We start from the raw sequence: 12139 nt of genomic DNA, 5'->3' as shown, positions 1-12139 counted from the left end.
TTGAAGGAAAATTAGGAATCATAATGACTAATGACTTCTGTTTGATAAAATGGAGAAATTCTTTCGGCAAATGAGGACGCCATGTAAAGAGATGAATTAGGAGGACACCGGTGGAAACATCAGTACGTATTATCTAAGTCATGTCGGGATTGTCCCTTCTGAAAAGAAATACGCAATTATCAGATTAAAGTGTGTAATTGTTGATATTTGTAGCCCTAAACCATCATTTCTTACATACATTGGGACGTAATGATCCCTTAACTCACCGTATTTCCACCCTTTACTATTAGCAGGTGAATATATATCATTATCACGGTTACATTGTGGTCTGACTAAATACTGAGATATATTTAGAGCTTGAAATAGTCGTGAAAAAGTCAGTTCAGATAAAACATCTCCTAGATTTTGTTTCTGTTCTTCTATAAACTTCTTTAATGAGAAATCTGAAAGCATAAACAGATAAATTTGGATATGGCAACTATACTTGAACATTCAGATAAAGAAATTGTCTCATGGTACAAAATATTTCCTCAAGGATTTTCATCCCACAAAAGATTCATCGTGGACAGGAGGATATCATATTGGAATCGAATTTGAAACGAACGCAAACTGACTAGTGACTTTACTACCATACCAATAGTAGAACTTTTCATTGATTTTTTTTAAATTAATCACTTAATAGGTAGGTAGAAAGGTATCCTCAGTGGTCAACTAAAATAGCGAAGAATTCCCTCCCTTGAAGAAACACGTATATAAAAGTTATTATTTCAATCAAAAATTCTGATATGCATTTGATAATAATTCGGTAGACTTCAGTTCTAGACTTAACAGTCTGTAATTCATCATGGTTGATAAAGTTCACCGTGAGTTGCCAAATACAATATAATTTAGATTTGGCAAAAATTTTCACAAATAATATTCAATTTGATTGGATTCGCGGATCGTCGTGATAAATTTTATTTTGACTTATTGGATCGCAAAATGGGTTATATTATTGCGTTGAGATACCAATTAAATTGAATCCTGTAGTGAAGTGGTTCACTATAGGATTCAAAGTAGTACGCATACCTCGAAGTTCGGTGGTAGCATCCCAATTACAGAAGAGTTTTGGTACTCTCACGTTATTCAGAATAATAATAGAAGGCTGGCAAGGTTTATCAGAACTTAGACAAATGCTAATATTTAAACTTAGTAGATACTGCTTGTCTCCAGCTAAATCATATATTATATACCTAAAAAATAAAGAGGACAGGTGATATTATCATTTATTAGTTTTAAATGATTGAACGTTTTATAGTTTACTCTTAGCAAGAGTGGATCTAGTACTGCAAATCCAGAAATGAGGACCAACCCTTTTGCCTACTATCAAATTTCCTATCATTGAGACTTCAAATGCATGGTTCTGTTAGATACATTGACATTGCTTTAGATAAAAACGCAAATGTGCAACTCTCCCATCAAGACACAAGTTCAATCTCCTCTCTTTAAGAGGCCGACACTAATTGAAATCTCTGGATTGATCCAAGTTCTATGTTGGCATGGGATTAAAATGACCAAGTAGGTTGACAATAAAAATGGGTTGTATTATGAAAAATTGTTTGTATAAAAGTCAACTTACTCAATCTTTACGACACCCCTCAAGTTGAAACTTTCTAGCTTTCCTGCAAACGTAAATTGAATTCATATCCATCTATGATATGTGATAATATTATAATATCCTAACAAACCTTAATTGCGTTCACCGAAAATCGTCAATTTTACAAAGAGAGACATAATATATTGATTAAGTGTATACAGTGTCATCAAAATGCGAACGTGTCTCTATCGCACTCTGTGGAAGCTTTTTTGACTAAACATTCATCGCCAAAGTATGAAAATCAATAAGTTATTGGTAATTTTTAAGTTATCAATTTACAATAAGATCTATAAAAAACTTGATTCTGTTGACTTATCACGCCTGATTCTACAGTGTCTTACTTCTTACTTACCCCATTTATAATTTACAAGAGATTTCTGTAGTTTGATTTTCTCTATGGACAGAGTGAGAACATTGGTACACATATTAATACTAGCCACAGCCCGGAAAGATCGTTTTAAAAATGGTACTTCTAGACAACAGTCTATTCCAGTACAGTAATCAGGAACACGACAAGACAGATCTTTGGGTAGTATTGGTAAATTCATGTCCAGCTGACAATCTGAAAGAAGATTGAGTTTTACGTCACACTTTTCTGCACCATAATGGACAGAGACGTATAGATCTAGAATATTCCAAACAAATGAGAGGTGTCTCTCCGAGGCGAGATCCTAAGAGCTAAGCCGGAGAGTTATGCAAGCCAACGGATTTCAGATGGCCTGAGATGGATTTTGAGAATTAAGAGGGCTTAATTATCACTGCAAATTAGGACCCATCACAGATCCGAGGGGAGGCCAGGGCTCTTCAATTATGCTATTGATCATAGGCCAATGCAGAAGGCGAAACCTCCACTTATTGTTGCATCGTATCGAGCTTACTTTCTTTCTATTGTACCGTACTGCAGTGGTCTTGAAGCTCGTATTCAGGAAACCTAACAATACGTACATCTGAAGAAAGGTAGCCAGTCCTGAACATTGAATTTAAAAAAACGACACCCAAGCTCTAATAGCATGCCACTAAATTTTCTATTTTACCTTTTTTCCATCCTTGTACTGCTGGTGAATAACTGAGACTCTTTCTGTCACACATAGGTGATAGTAGATAAGCAGAAAGTCCAAGTTTCTCCAGTAATTTCTGTATGATTGTATCAGTTAACTGTCCACCTATTTGCCCACCTTGATCTGCTATCCATTCATCTAGTTTGAAATCTGCAACAAAGTTGGTCTGAATAAATTAAATGTTACCACTTTAGGTGAAATGTATCTCCAGCAATGGGAAGAATATAATAAGCCAACCACATTATTGAGGATCATGTCAGCAGCACAGAGAAAAAACAAGTTACTCCTGCCTGAACTCACCATACCGCCAAAGTAATAAAATCTAAATTTGTTAACGTTCAGATTGAGTAATTCTGTAATGAAATAAAATGAAAGTCCCATCCAGACATTTTTAAGTCGGTCCCTTTGACCTGCATCATTGACAGTGGGAAATCGGGTTGAAGATCCGAAGATACCATAACGTATCACGGCGGAATCGGACCTTAGTAAGCTTCACAAGAATTATTTGAATCATTACATTTACAGACCGCTATAAAAATGTGAATACCTTTCAAAGCAAGAGTAGCATCCCAGTCACATAACAATTTAGGAACTCTCATATCAGTAAAAACTGGTATTTCCAAGTCACATTTCTCTCCAGCAGTAAAACAGGCACTCATCTTTAAATTGACCAGATATTGTTTCTCTCCTGCTAGATCTTCAATTTGAAATCTAAATTATGTTATAAGTAATTATGATTGATGTAGCTGCTAGCTTGACTAACTTAATTCAGACTTTGATCCACAAAAATGAACACATATTTTGGACACATAATGAACAAGATAAAATTTCTATATAATTAACTTACTTGAGTTGAAATATACCACCAATATCCAAAGTTTCTTCAGTTCCTATAAAAATTATTTAATATTAATGGTTATTTCATCTTAAGGATGTTTTTGTAGTTTGAAAGTGCGTTACAGATACATACACCAAAACCAATGACATATTATAAACAATACTTACCACAGACATAATCCACCAATGCCATATTATAAACAATACTTATCACAGACATAATCCACCAATGTCATATTATAAACAATACTTACCACAAACATAATCAACCAATGTCATATTATAAGCAAAAGCATCGCCAACTAAATTCAAAATTATGCACAATACTTACCCCAAACATAATCAACGAATGTTATATTGTAAACAATACTTACCCCAAACATAATCAACCAATATTATAATATAAACAATTCTTACCCCAAACATAATCAACCAATGTTATATTATAAACAATCTTCTCGATTCCCACACTGAATATATAATTACAGGTATCAATAAAGAGATGAGCCTGGAATGTTCTGGATATTTCTCTAACATCAGCACAACAAGTTATACCAGTACAATAATCAGGAATATAACACGCCATACGATCATTTAGAGCTGGTAACGTTATGTTCAATGGACACACTGAAATGAAATTGAAATTCTTATAGGGTGTTCCCATTTGACTACCGACTTTGAAGCCACGGACGAATGATTTTAAATCTAAGACTACTGTCGAGAAATGAACAAGACAAAAGGAATTGTGTTTTCAACAGAAATAAATTCTTCAAATTATTAATATATCCGATGGTGTGTAAGATTGTGCAAAAACGACAGGCATGGTGCCAGGCAGGGTACAGTTACTGATATCACTTTTCCTTATAAATTTCTTCCTCATTAATGATTGATAAAGCTGATGTACATGGGTTTCTTATTTTTTCTGGTATTCAAATTATATACTTACAGTTATTCCAACCATTGTTCATAGAAGCTGTTCTGAATGGTTCATGGACCAATGTACATGGAGTATCTTTGAGATATTTGGTGATACCCAGTGTATCCATCAACTGATTGGCTAAAATATTAGTTAGATCTCCACCGCTTTCTTGAATCCACTTTTTTAAAGAGAAATCTGAAAAACAACCAGGATTTATGAATTATGTCCGGATTCCCAGGGTTTAAGGATGCGCAGTTTGTTTTCCCAATTTCCATTCTAAATGACGTTGATATATAGCAATAGAGACAATCATAAACCAATAGTAATCTAAGTATCATTTAAACATAACTTATGACAGGATATAGTCTGTAAAAGTACCCTTACCCCTTATCTTAAATCCCATCTCCATATTACATACTGGCATTGGTATCTGAGATTGTTTCAGAATAGGTAGATCTACTTCACAGTTATCTGCCCCTTGGAAACACATCTTGATAGACAGGTCAACTATAAATATCTTCTGGTCTAGTAGGCGATCAATTTTAAATCTTCAGAAAAAACAAAAATATTTCTGATAAGAAACCAAAGAGCAATTTGTAACTATCTAATTATGTAAATATGAATGAGCCAATTCGCAGAGAAATCAGCATTTCTTAAACGAGCTTTTCCAATGAAGAATTTGCATCCTAAACGCGCATCATGATTCTAGTCATTTAAAAAAAAGTAGTAAACTTACTTCAAATAGAGAAATTCGCTCAGTTGCTCTACTTCTTCAGTTCCTGCAACATGATTAAAATCATGTTATTGTGGTCGAGTGTGGGGTTAATAATATTTCAAACATCGAATTGATTGACTTGTTTGTCAAGTTGATCGGGGCATCTTACCAATAATAGGTAAATCGAGAATCTTTTCAGTTGCTCAGTCTTCAGAACACAAAAGAATGCAGAAATAACCAGAAAGATGGTGTTTTCACAATCTTCGTAAAAATAGCGTCCTATTGGTGACAACATCAATTTATTTTTACAGTTTTTTCACAGTGTTAAATATTTGTGTTTTTCGTAGAATGGAATGTATTTTCAAAGTTTTAATTACATTGAATTTCTTTAGATAATCGTCTTTTGAGAACATGGAGATAGTAATGGATATTGAAAATGCAAGAATAAAAATCTTACCCCAGTCATAGTCCAAAATTGAAATCTTGAATCCTATTTTCTCAATAGCTCCTTCAATAACATAGTTACAAGTATCAATATTGAGATGAGCGTTTAATGAAATTCCCAGTAAGTCACTTTCTAGACAGCAGTCAATACCAGTACAATAGTCAGCTATATAACAATTCACTGGTGCCTTCAGTACTGGTAAGGTCTTGATTCTTGGACAATCTAGAATTAAACGTGGAATGTATTAGTGTGTTGGCAATCATTAGTTCTTAAATGTGTGAGGTCTTTGTTATCTATTAAGAAACATGTTCAATACTATGTATCATATCCAGTATTGACCGATCAGAAATATTTATGGCTGGCAACTTAGTCTTAGGTTATAAAATTTCTGAACCACAACCAATCAAAGAGGATAGCAAAATTACATCAACACATGACAATTTATTATTGAAAATCATTATTCATCAGACAGAATATTGCATTTAAAGCTACAAGTTTTCAAATATGGCGCGTCCACGGGGGGAAGCTTGCCGGCCGATGAGCCCTTTCACAATTCTTACGCCCACATTTTAACTAGCATTAATTACCATTTTTCCATTTGGAAGGAAGAGCCGGTTGATATTTTAAACTGTCACGTTTACAAGGTGGATCTAACATCATCTCAGCTATACCAGTCTGTTCTAAAAATACTTGAACTACTTTCTTTGTTAAACCATTTGTAAAATCTATACCCTTTTCTTTAGCCCAATCACTAACTGAGAATCCTATTAAAATACAAATCATCATAAATAACAGTTTGTAGTTACTGAATTTACTTCGTACAAAATTCGGGATATTTAGTTCAATGCAAGAAAATTATATCTAGTTAAACCCGAATAACAAAGTATTCAAGATGGAGATATAATCGACTTGGTGAAAAAGGGTCTTTAATGAGTATAGCGTTGTTAATGGTGTAGTTTTGTCCCAATAAATTACCTTTCAGATCTAGCTTGGCGTTTAAGTCACAAATAAACTGTGGGATTTCTGAACCAGTGAACACATCAAATTCAGCTTGGCATTTGTCTTTTTGAAAACAGGCTGCTATTGATAAATCAAACACCAACGTCTTGTCCTTTTTACTAACACCAAACCTGAAGTGTAGAAGATGGAGATAAAATGTACGTTAAATAGATTTGGTAAGAGATGTGGTCTCTGAATTTTTGCACATCGTTAACGGGTAATGATGATTTAAAGCAACAGTTTGGTAAGTACTCAAATCCCAAACCAAACAAGTACACTGCTGTTCGTTTTAAAATTTGTTTACTAGCTTCACCAGACTTTTGATTTTCGATTGAAGGTTAAGACTTACATCGTACTTTCTTGTACAATGTATATGGTTGCACTAAATTATAGTTTCCTGAACATACCTTACAACAAGAAAGTCTGAGATCTGCACGCTGCTTGTTATACCTATAAATAGAATAATTTCTAATAATATCTAAAAAATGATTCTTAACATTAGAAACTGCTCCAAACATACAAGATCTACTTCATTCTCATGGATCCAAAAGTTAATACATAGGAAAAAAGGTCAAAGCTGTTAAATGATTTGCAGGAACCATCGATGTAGAACATCCAATATATATAACATTGGTAGTAAAACCTATTTTGTATTTATTATATAAGAAAAATATACCTTTATCTAAATCATACTGATCACCCAACAACGACAATTTAACGTTTTCTTTTTCAATGGACGCTTCCAAAACATAGTCACACATATTTAGAGTAAGTGAAGCATGGAAGCTGGTGTCCAAGAATTCAATATGGAAACAACAATTTATCTTTGTACACGTATCATCAAGGTGGCAAACCAGTCCTTTTGGAAGTTTAGGAAGTAGTTTGAGTGATTTTGGACAGTCTGAAAAAAAATAATCATTAAATTCATAGAATGACTGCTTTGAATTTTTTATCTTCAAGGACTCAAAATCAAATCATGTACATTCTAGTGGCAGATTTCAGATGTTTTTCTTGCAGATTTATGGAGTGAAAATCAACATTCCAGTGACAAAAAATTGTCGGTTAAAAGACCATTTTAATTCTTACCATTTTTCCATCCATCAATATTTGAGGAATATGGCGAGCGGGTGATATCACATCTTTCATCCAGTAAATATGGTGTTATACCCAACTTATTCAAAATATATTTAGCTCCAGATTTCTTTAATTTCTCTCCAGCTTCAAGCTTCAAACCTTTCAAATACTCCTCTAGGTTGAAATCTGCAAAAGATCATGAAGCATTTGATTGACTGCCAAAGACTTCCTAAAAAGTGACAGAGAGCTACACTGTGTCTATAAGCTTCACAAGGTCGTTAAGCACACAAAAGTTAAGGTATCATCTTTCGGCATTGTAATTGATGTTGGAGATGTAATCATTGGAGTACTTGAAGTTAATATATTTGTTTTTGGTAGGCTCTCATTAACATTAGTTAGGTGGCGCACCTTGTTTTCGTAAAACGATCCGTTTGCCAAACACATTATAAGTTAAAGCAAAACAATAATATGAAAAAAATATTAAAGAACCGTTATTTTCAACAAACATACCACTATTAGCAAGATTACCAAGTGCCCTGGCATCGCAAAGTGGTATGTGAACATCTTTTAACAGATTTAAACCATCTTCAGGAAAACAGAAAGAAGAACCATCATCTGGTATACAGACCATTACACTTAGATCTATATTAAAGCCTTGGCCAATCCTGGCGATGGTCAGTCTGAAAACATTAATTTCAATATTTCGCAAATATGGCAAATTTTTGTTCATTAAAAGCTTTTTGTTATAGTATTGCCCTTACAAGATCACAAGCTATCAGTATTCCATTTTGTTATTTATGCAGTCATCATAATCGTTTCACATGTACGGCCAAACTAAGTACTTAAATTTGTAATAATGAAGTGTCTTTTTGAAGCTATTATGCTTTATTTCTATGACAACTGAATTCTCAAGACTTACGTTAGTGTTACTGGCGGAGGATTTCCATTTCCTAAAGATATTGTTGTTTGTGTATCTAAAATAAAATACAAAATATTTATCTACTACGACAGCAAGATCACATTAAATCAACTTAAAGTCACATTCATCTCCTCTTGCGTCAATAGCTGGTTTATCATTCAACTGAGATCATTGACATCGAGAAAGATAATATACTTACTCCATTGGTAGGACAGTAACTTCTCAGAATGGACAGCTTGTCCAAAACCAACCTCAAGTTGGAATTCACATGGATCAAAGGATACAAAAACCTCTACACTTTTATGTACGACTTTGTTAAAAAATGGTATTTTCATTTCGAAATCTACGCAACAATTTACACCAAAACAATCATCCATCATTCCACAAGTTACTTTATCTTGAAGAGATTTTGGCAGGTATTTTTCGACATCAATTTTCCAAGGACAATCTGTAATAATTCAAGACATACGACTCTGAAAGGTTTTGAAAAGATGTGACTTTACTCGGAGTACTTAACAGTCAATGATCATAGTTCAATTGGAATTTGATTCCCAGAATATACACACGATTTCTCGTTTAAGAATTTTACATTGCCATTCTAAATACCTATATTATAAGCAAAACAAACAGATTTCAGAATAAGAGATCCTACCTGTTGAAGATACTGGAACACTACATTCCTCGTTGGTAAAGATTTTCTGAAGGAGAGAAAAACTTTTCAAATCTCTATTACATACAAAAATAAACTTAATTTGCAACAGCTCTCTCCTTAATGTTAAACTATATAGAAATATAGCTGTTTACATCCTGATAATCATTAAAGCTCAATTCCATCATGAAATTTAGCTCTATATCAACCAGCAAATAAAATTTATCTCTTTCAATATCAAATAAAGGAGAAAGCATGGATTTCAAATTCAAGACTTACATCAAGTCCAAATTTTTTGAACAAAATGTCCACAGCAGCATCAGATAGTTTACCATTCAGAGCTAATGAAAGATCTTTCATCGAACCACCACCTATAAAGGCAAAGTGAACCATAATACCTCCAAATCTGATATAGCAATATTCGGATGTCCTTATTGGAATATGAACTTTAAATGTGAAGCACCATTCTTTCACAGTTAGACAAAAAAACTCAAAAACAAACTCAAAAGCAAAGCAGAAGAAAGGCAAGAAATTGAAAATTGCATCCGTTTAGACAGTTTAAAGATCCTTATTCAGACAATGTTAAAAATCAGTTTCTCGCACACCGTTGCGATTGGCGTGTCCCTACACTTTATGGGATTACATGTGCCTCTTCCATGCTTGTGTTCTCTTGGCACCTTCACTCAAGCTCAACAAGAGATCATCCAGAAATTATAGAACAGCTGTAACACGAGATTAGTTTTGTATTCTCATGAGCAATAGTTGCCCCTCTTAGTTCTCATTTAGTTATTTACAAACCTGGTAAAGTAAAGTTCTCATTACAGACAGGTATAGGTATTTCCATTCCATTTATTATTTTACCATTAATTACATCTGTACCTAATGCTTTAATTATTCCACTAACATCTATTATAAATATCTTCTTATTCTCATCACGATTTATCTTATAACTAGACGAATAATACGGATAGATTATGTTATTATAATGTGACTCAAGAACCAAATTCTAACAACAATTGGCGACAAGATAGAAACATTTGAAATGACCTTTAAATTAATTCTGTTAAAATATTCCAAGACGTGCAGGTCAAATGGTATATGTGATAAAGACGTCATTATTTGACATGTTTACAAGAATTTAACACGGATTTTCTAGGTTTGTTTTCGTCCGAGATATACACAAAAACATTAAAAAAATTCACCTAAAAACAATATTGTCTCCTATTTTAAACTGTTCTTCGGTGCCTGAAATAAAGACAGTTACTCATATAAAGCTGACTTTTGGAATCACATGCGATTATCCAGCTCCACGTGGGATTATTTCGGCAGTTTCCCTGTGAATCTACATCAGTGATGAATCCTTGTATCTTTTGGGGCGTGTCTCATCTGAACAAAGTCCGGTAATCATGATCACCATTTAACACTGTGATATGTTGCAGATCGCTATACATACTACTTCTAAGGTTAAAGTATAAATAAGACTAGACAGTGGGATAATACGCCACTGAATCAAAACATGAAAGTTAAACAAAATATTAACTGGAGATTTCTAATATACAATTCAGAAAATATCTAAAAGTCTTTTTGGACATGCGAAAAGTTATTGTAACAATCTCTACCGTGTATCCGTATTAATGTAATTAATTGACCAAAACTACTTACCCCATTTGTATCCTATGAGAATTTCAGTATATTTATACATTTCAAAACCAATGTGGAATTGGAAATTGCAGGCATCCAGTTCAACATATGCAATAAAAGATCTAACAAAGTTTATGGAAGGAGTTTTTGTACTGATGTTAATGTCAACGTCGATACAAGCTTGTAATCGAAGACAATTGTTACTAATCTGGAGATAAAGTAATTTCTTGAGTTTGTCATTCTTTATTGTTGGTAAAGTAATTTTCTGTCCCAATATTTCACAACCTGTAAAAACACAAAAATTAAATACATCATCTAGTCCATAGTGGAAATGTGACCGTTTTCGTCAGTAATGAACAATGGTACACCACGTAATGTAATCTAGATCATATCTGGACTCAGGATGACCTCAGACCAATACGATGCTGTCCCTTGCCATCAACTTCTGGTATTTCAGCAAGAGTCTTTCATTGCTTGGATCAGCCTACATCACCTATCACACTAAAGACGCCAGAGAAAATTAAGCAGTACTTGACACGATCTTATATCTGAGATCCTATTCCTTAGATAGCATGCTATCCTATTTGAGGTCCTTTGCCCTCACAGAAATTGTCGGCCATGCAACTTTTATTACAATTTTGTTTCTCCCTCTTTCCCGATATTTTTGTCTCCATTTAAATCTAACAACACATGAAGTATTACTTACTCCTATCAGCCTCAGTAAGTCTCTCTATTAGTTGATCTATTGTCCCGGTAATACTCAATCCTCTTTCAGCTAACTTAGTTTTCAACATTTCAACTGTCAGTTTTTCTGGACGTTGACAAGGAGAACCTTCTTCTAATAAGTCCTAAATACGACAAGGTATGAATTCATTCCTAACATTTCTCAATTTAATTTCTAATTGCAATTGAAGTCCAGATACTCATTTTATTTGCTACAGAGCGTCTAAACTGTAAAAATATTGGAATCTCTTACAAGCACTCCACTGCATCTTAAATGATCCAGAAATCTTGGTAGCGAATCATTCTGTGTATCTTTCGTTGGTTACTGTTAGTTTTGTGAACTCGTTTGGAATTAGACTCACCTCTGGGAATCCAAGCTGTTTCAGACCTTCTTTCAGAGCTAAATCTAGCGCTGCTTCCGCATATTTCTTAGCCGACTCTTTAAAGCGACTCTTTAAGTTATCACGATTAAAATATCCTTCCCAATCAACTACAAATAAATATTTTTACTTTAAGCTTACAGG

At 33.7% G+C, this 12139-nt stretch overlaps 1 protein-coding gene across 1 annotated transcript in view; it reads right to left on the bottom strand.

The window, feature by feature from the left end:
- LOTGIDRAFT_173550 (hypothetical protein) overlaps nucleotides 1-12139 on the bottom strand; it is a gene marked incomplete at both ends in the record, with an annotated part of 63566 nt that overhangs the window by 29805 nt on the left and 21622 nt on the right. The window contains 29 exons of the mRNA XM_009051325.1: nucleotides 267-443; nucleotides 1069-1232; nucleotides 1619-1661; nucleotides 1989-2198; nucleotides 2671-2860; nucleotides 2995-3047; nucleotides 3242-3405; nucleotides 3542-3584; nucleotides 3786-3833; nucleotides 3949-4158; nucleotides 4478-4645; nucleotides 4835-4998; nucleotides 5187-5229; nucleotides 5623-5832; nucleotides 6198-6374; nucleotides 6586-6740; nucleotides 7017-7059; nucleotides 7286-7510; nucleotides 7696-7869; nucleotides 8194-8363; nucleotides 8603-8657; nucleotides 8802-9050; nucleotides 9255-9300; nucleotides 9531-9622; nucleotides 10050-10201; nucleotides 10454-10496; nucleotides 10914-11177; nucleotides 11599-11740; nucleotides 11978-12105. Coding sequence (XP_009049573.1) covers nucleotides 267-443; nucleotides 1069-1232; nucleotides 1619-1661; nucleotides 1989-2198; nucleotides 2671-2860; nucleotides 2995-3047; nucleotides 3242-3405; nucleotides 3542-3584; nucleotides 3786-3833; nucleotides 3949-4158; nucleotides 4478-4645; nucleotides 4835-4998; nucleotides 5187-5229; nucleotides 5623-5832; nucleotides 6198-6374; nucleotides 6586-6740; nucleotides 7017-7059; nucleotides 7286-7510; nucleotides 7696-7869; nucleotides 8194-8363; nucleotides 8603-8657; nucleotides 8802-9050; nucleotides 9255-9300; nucleotides 9531-9622; nucleotides 10050-10201; nucleotides 10454-10496; nucleotides 10914-11177; nucleotides 11599-11740; nucleotides 11978-12105 — 4002 coding nt within the window. The remainder of the gene's footprint in view (nucleotides 1-266; nucleotides 444-1068; nucleotides 1233-1618; nucleotides 1662-1988; nucleotides 2199-2670; nucleotides 2861-2994; nucleotides 3048-3241; nucleotides 3406-3541; nucleotides 3585-3785; nucleotides 3834-3948; nucleotides 4159-4477; nucleotides 4646-4834; nucleotides 4999-5186; nucleotides 5230-5622; nucleotides 5833-6197; nucleotides 6375-6585; nucleotides 6741-7016; nucleotides 7060-7285; nucleotides 7511-7695; nucleotides 7870-8193; nucleotides 8364-8602; nucleotides 8658-8801; nucleotides 9051-9254; nucleotides 9301-9530; nucleotides 9623-10049; nucleotides 10202-10453; nucleotides 10497-10913; nucleotides 11178-11598; nucleotides 11741-11977; nucleotides 12106-12139) is intronic.

Source organism: Lottia gigantea (genome assembly GCF_000327385.1).
Source record: "Lottia gigantea unplaced genomic scaffold LOTGIsca_164, whole genome shotgun sequence".
In the NCBI taxonomy this organism is placed as follows: domain Eukaryota; kingdom Metazoa; phylum Mollusca; class Gastropoda; family Lottiidae; genus Lottia; species Lottia gigantea.
The sequence above is the reverse complement of the archived record's forward strand: the minus strand, read 5'-3'. Positions and strand labels throughout refer to the sequence as shown.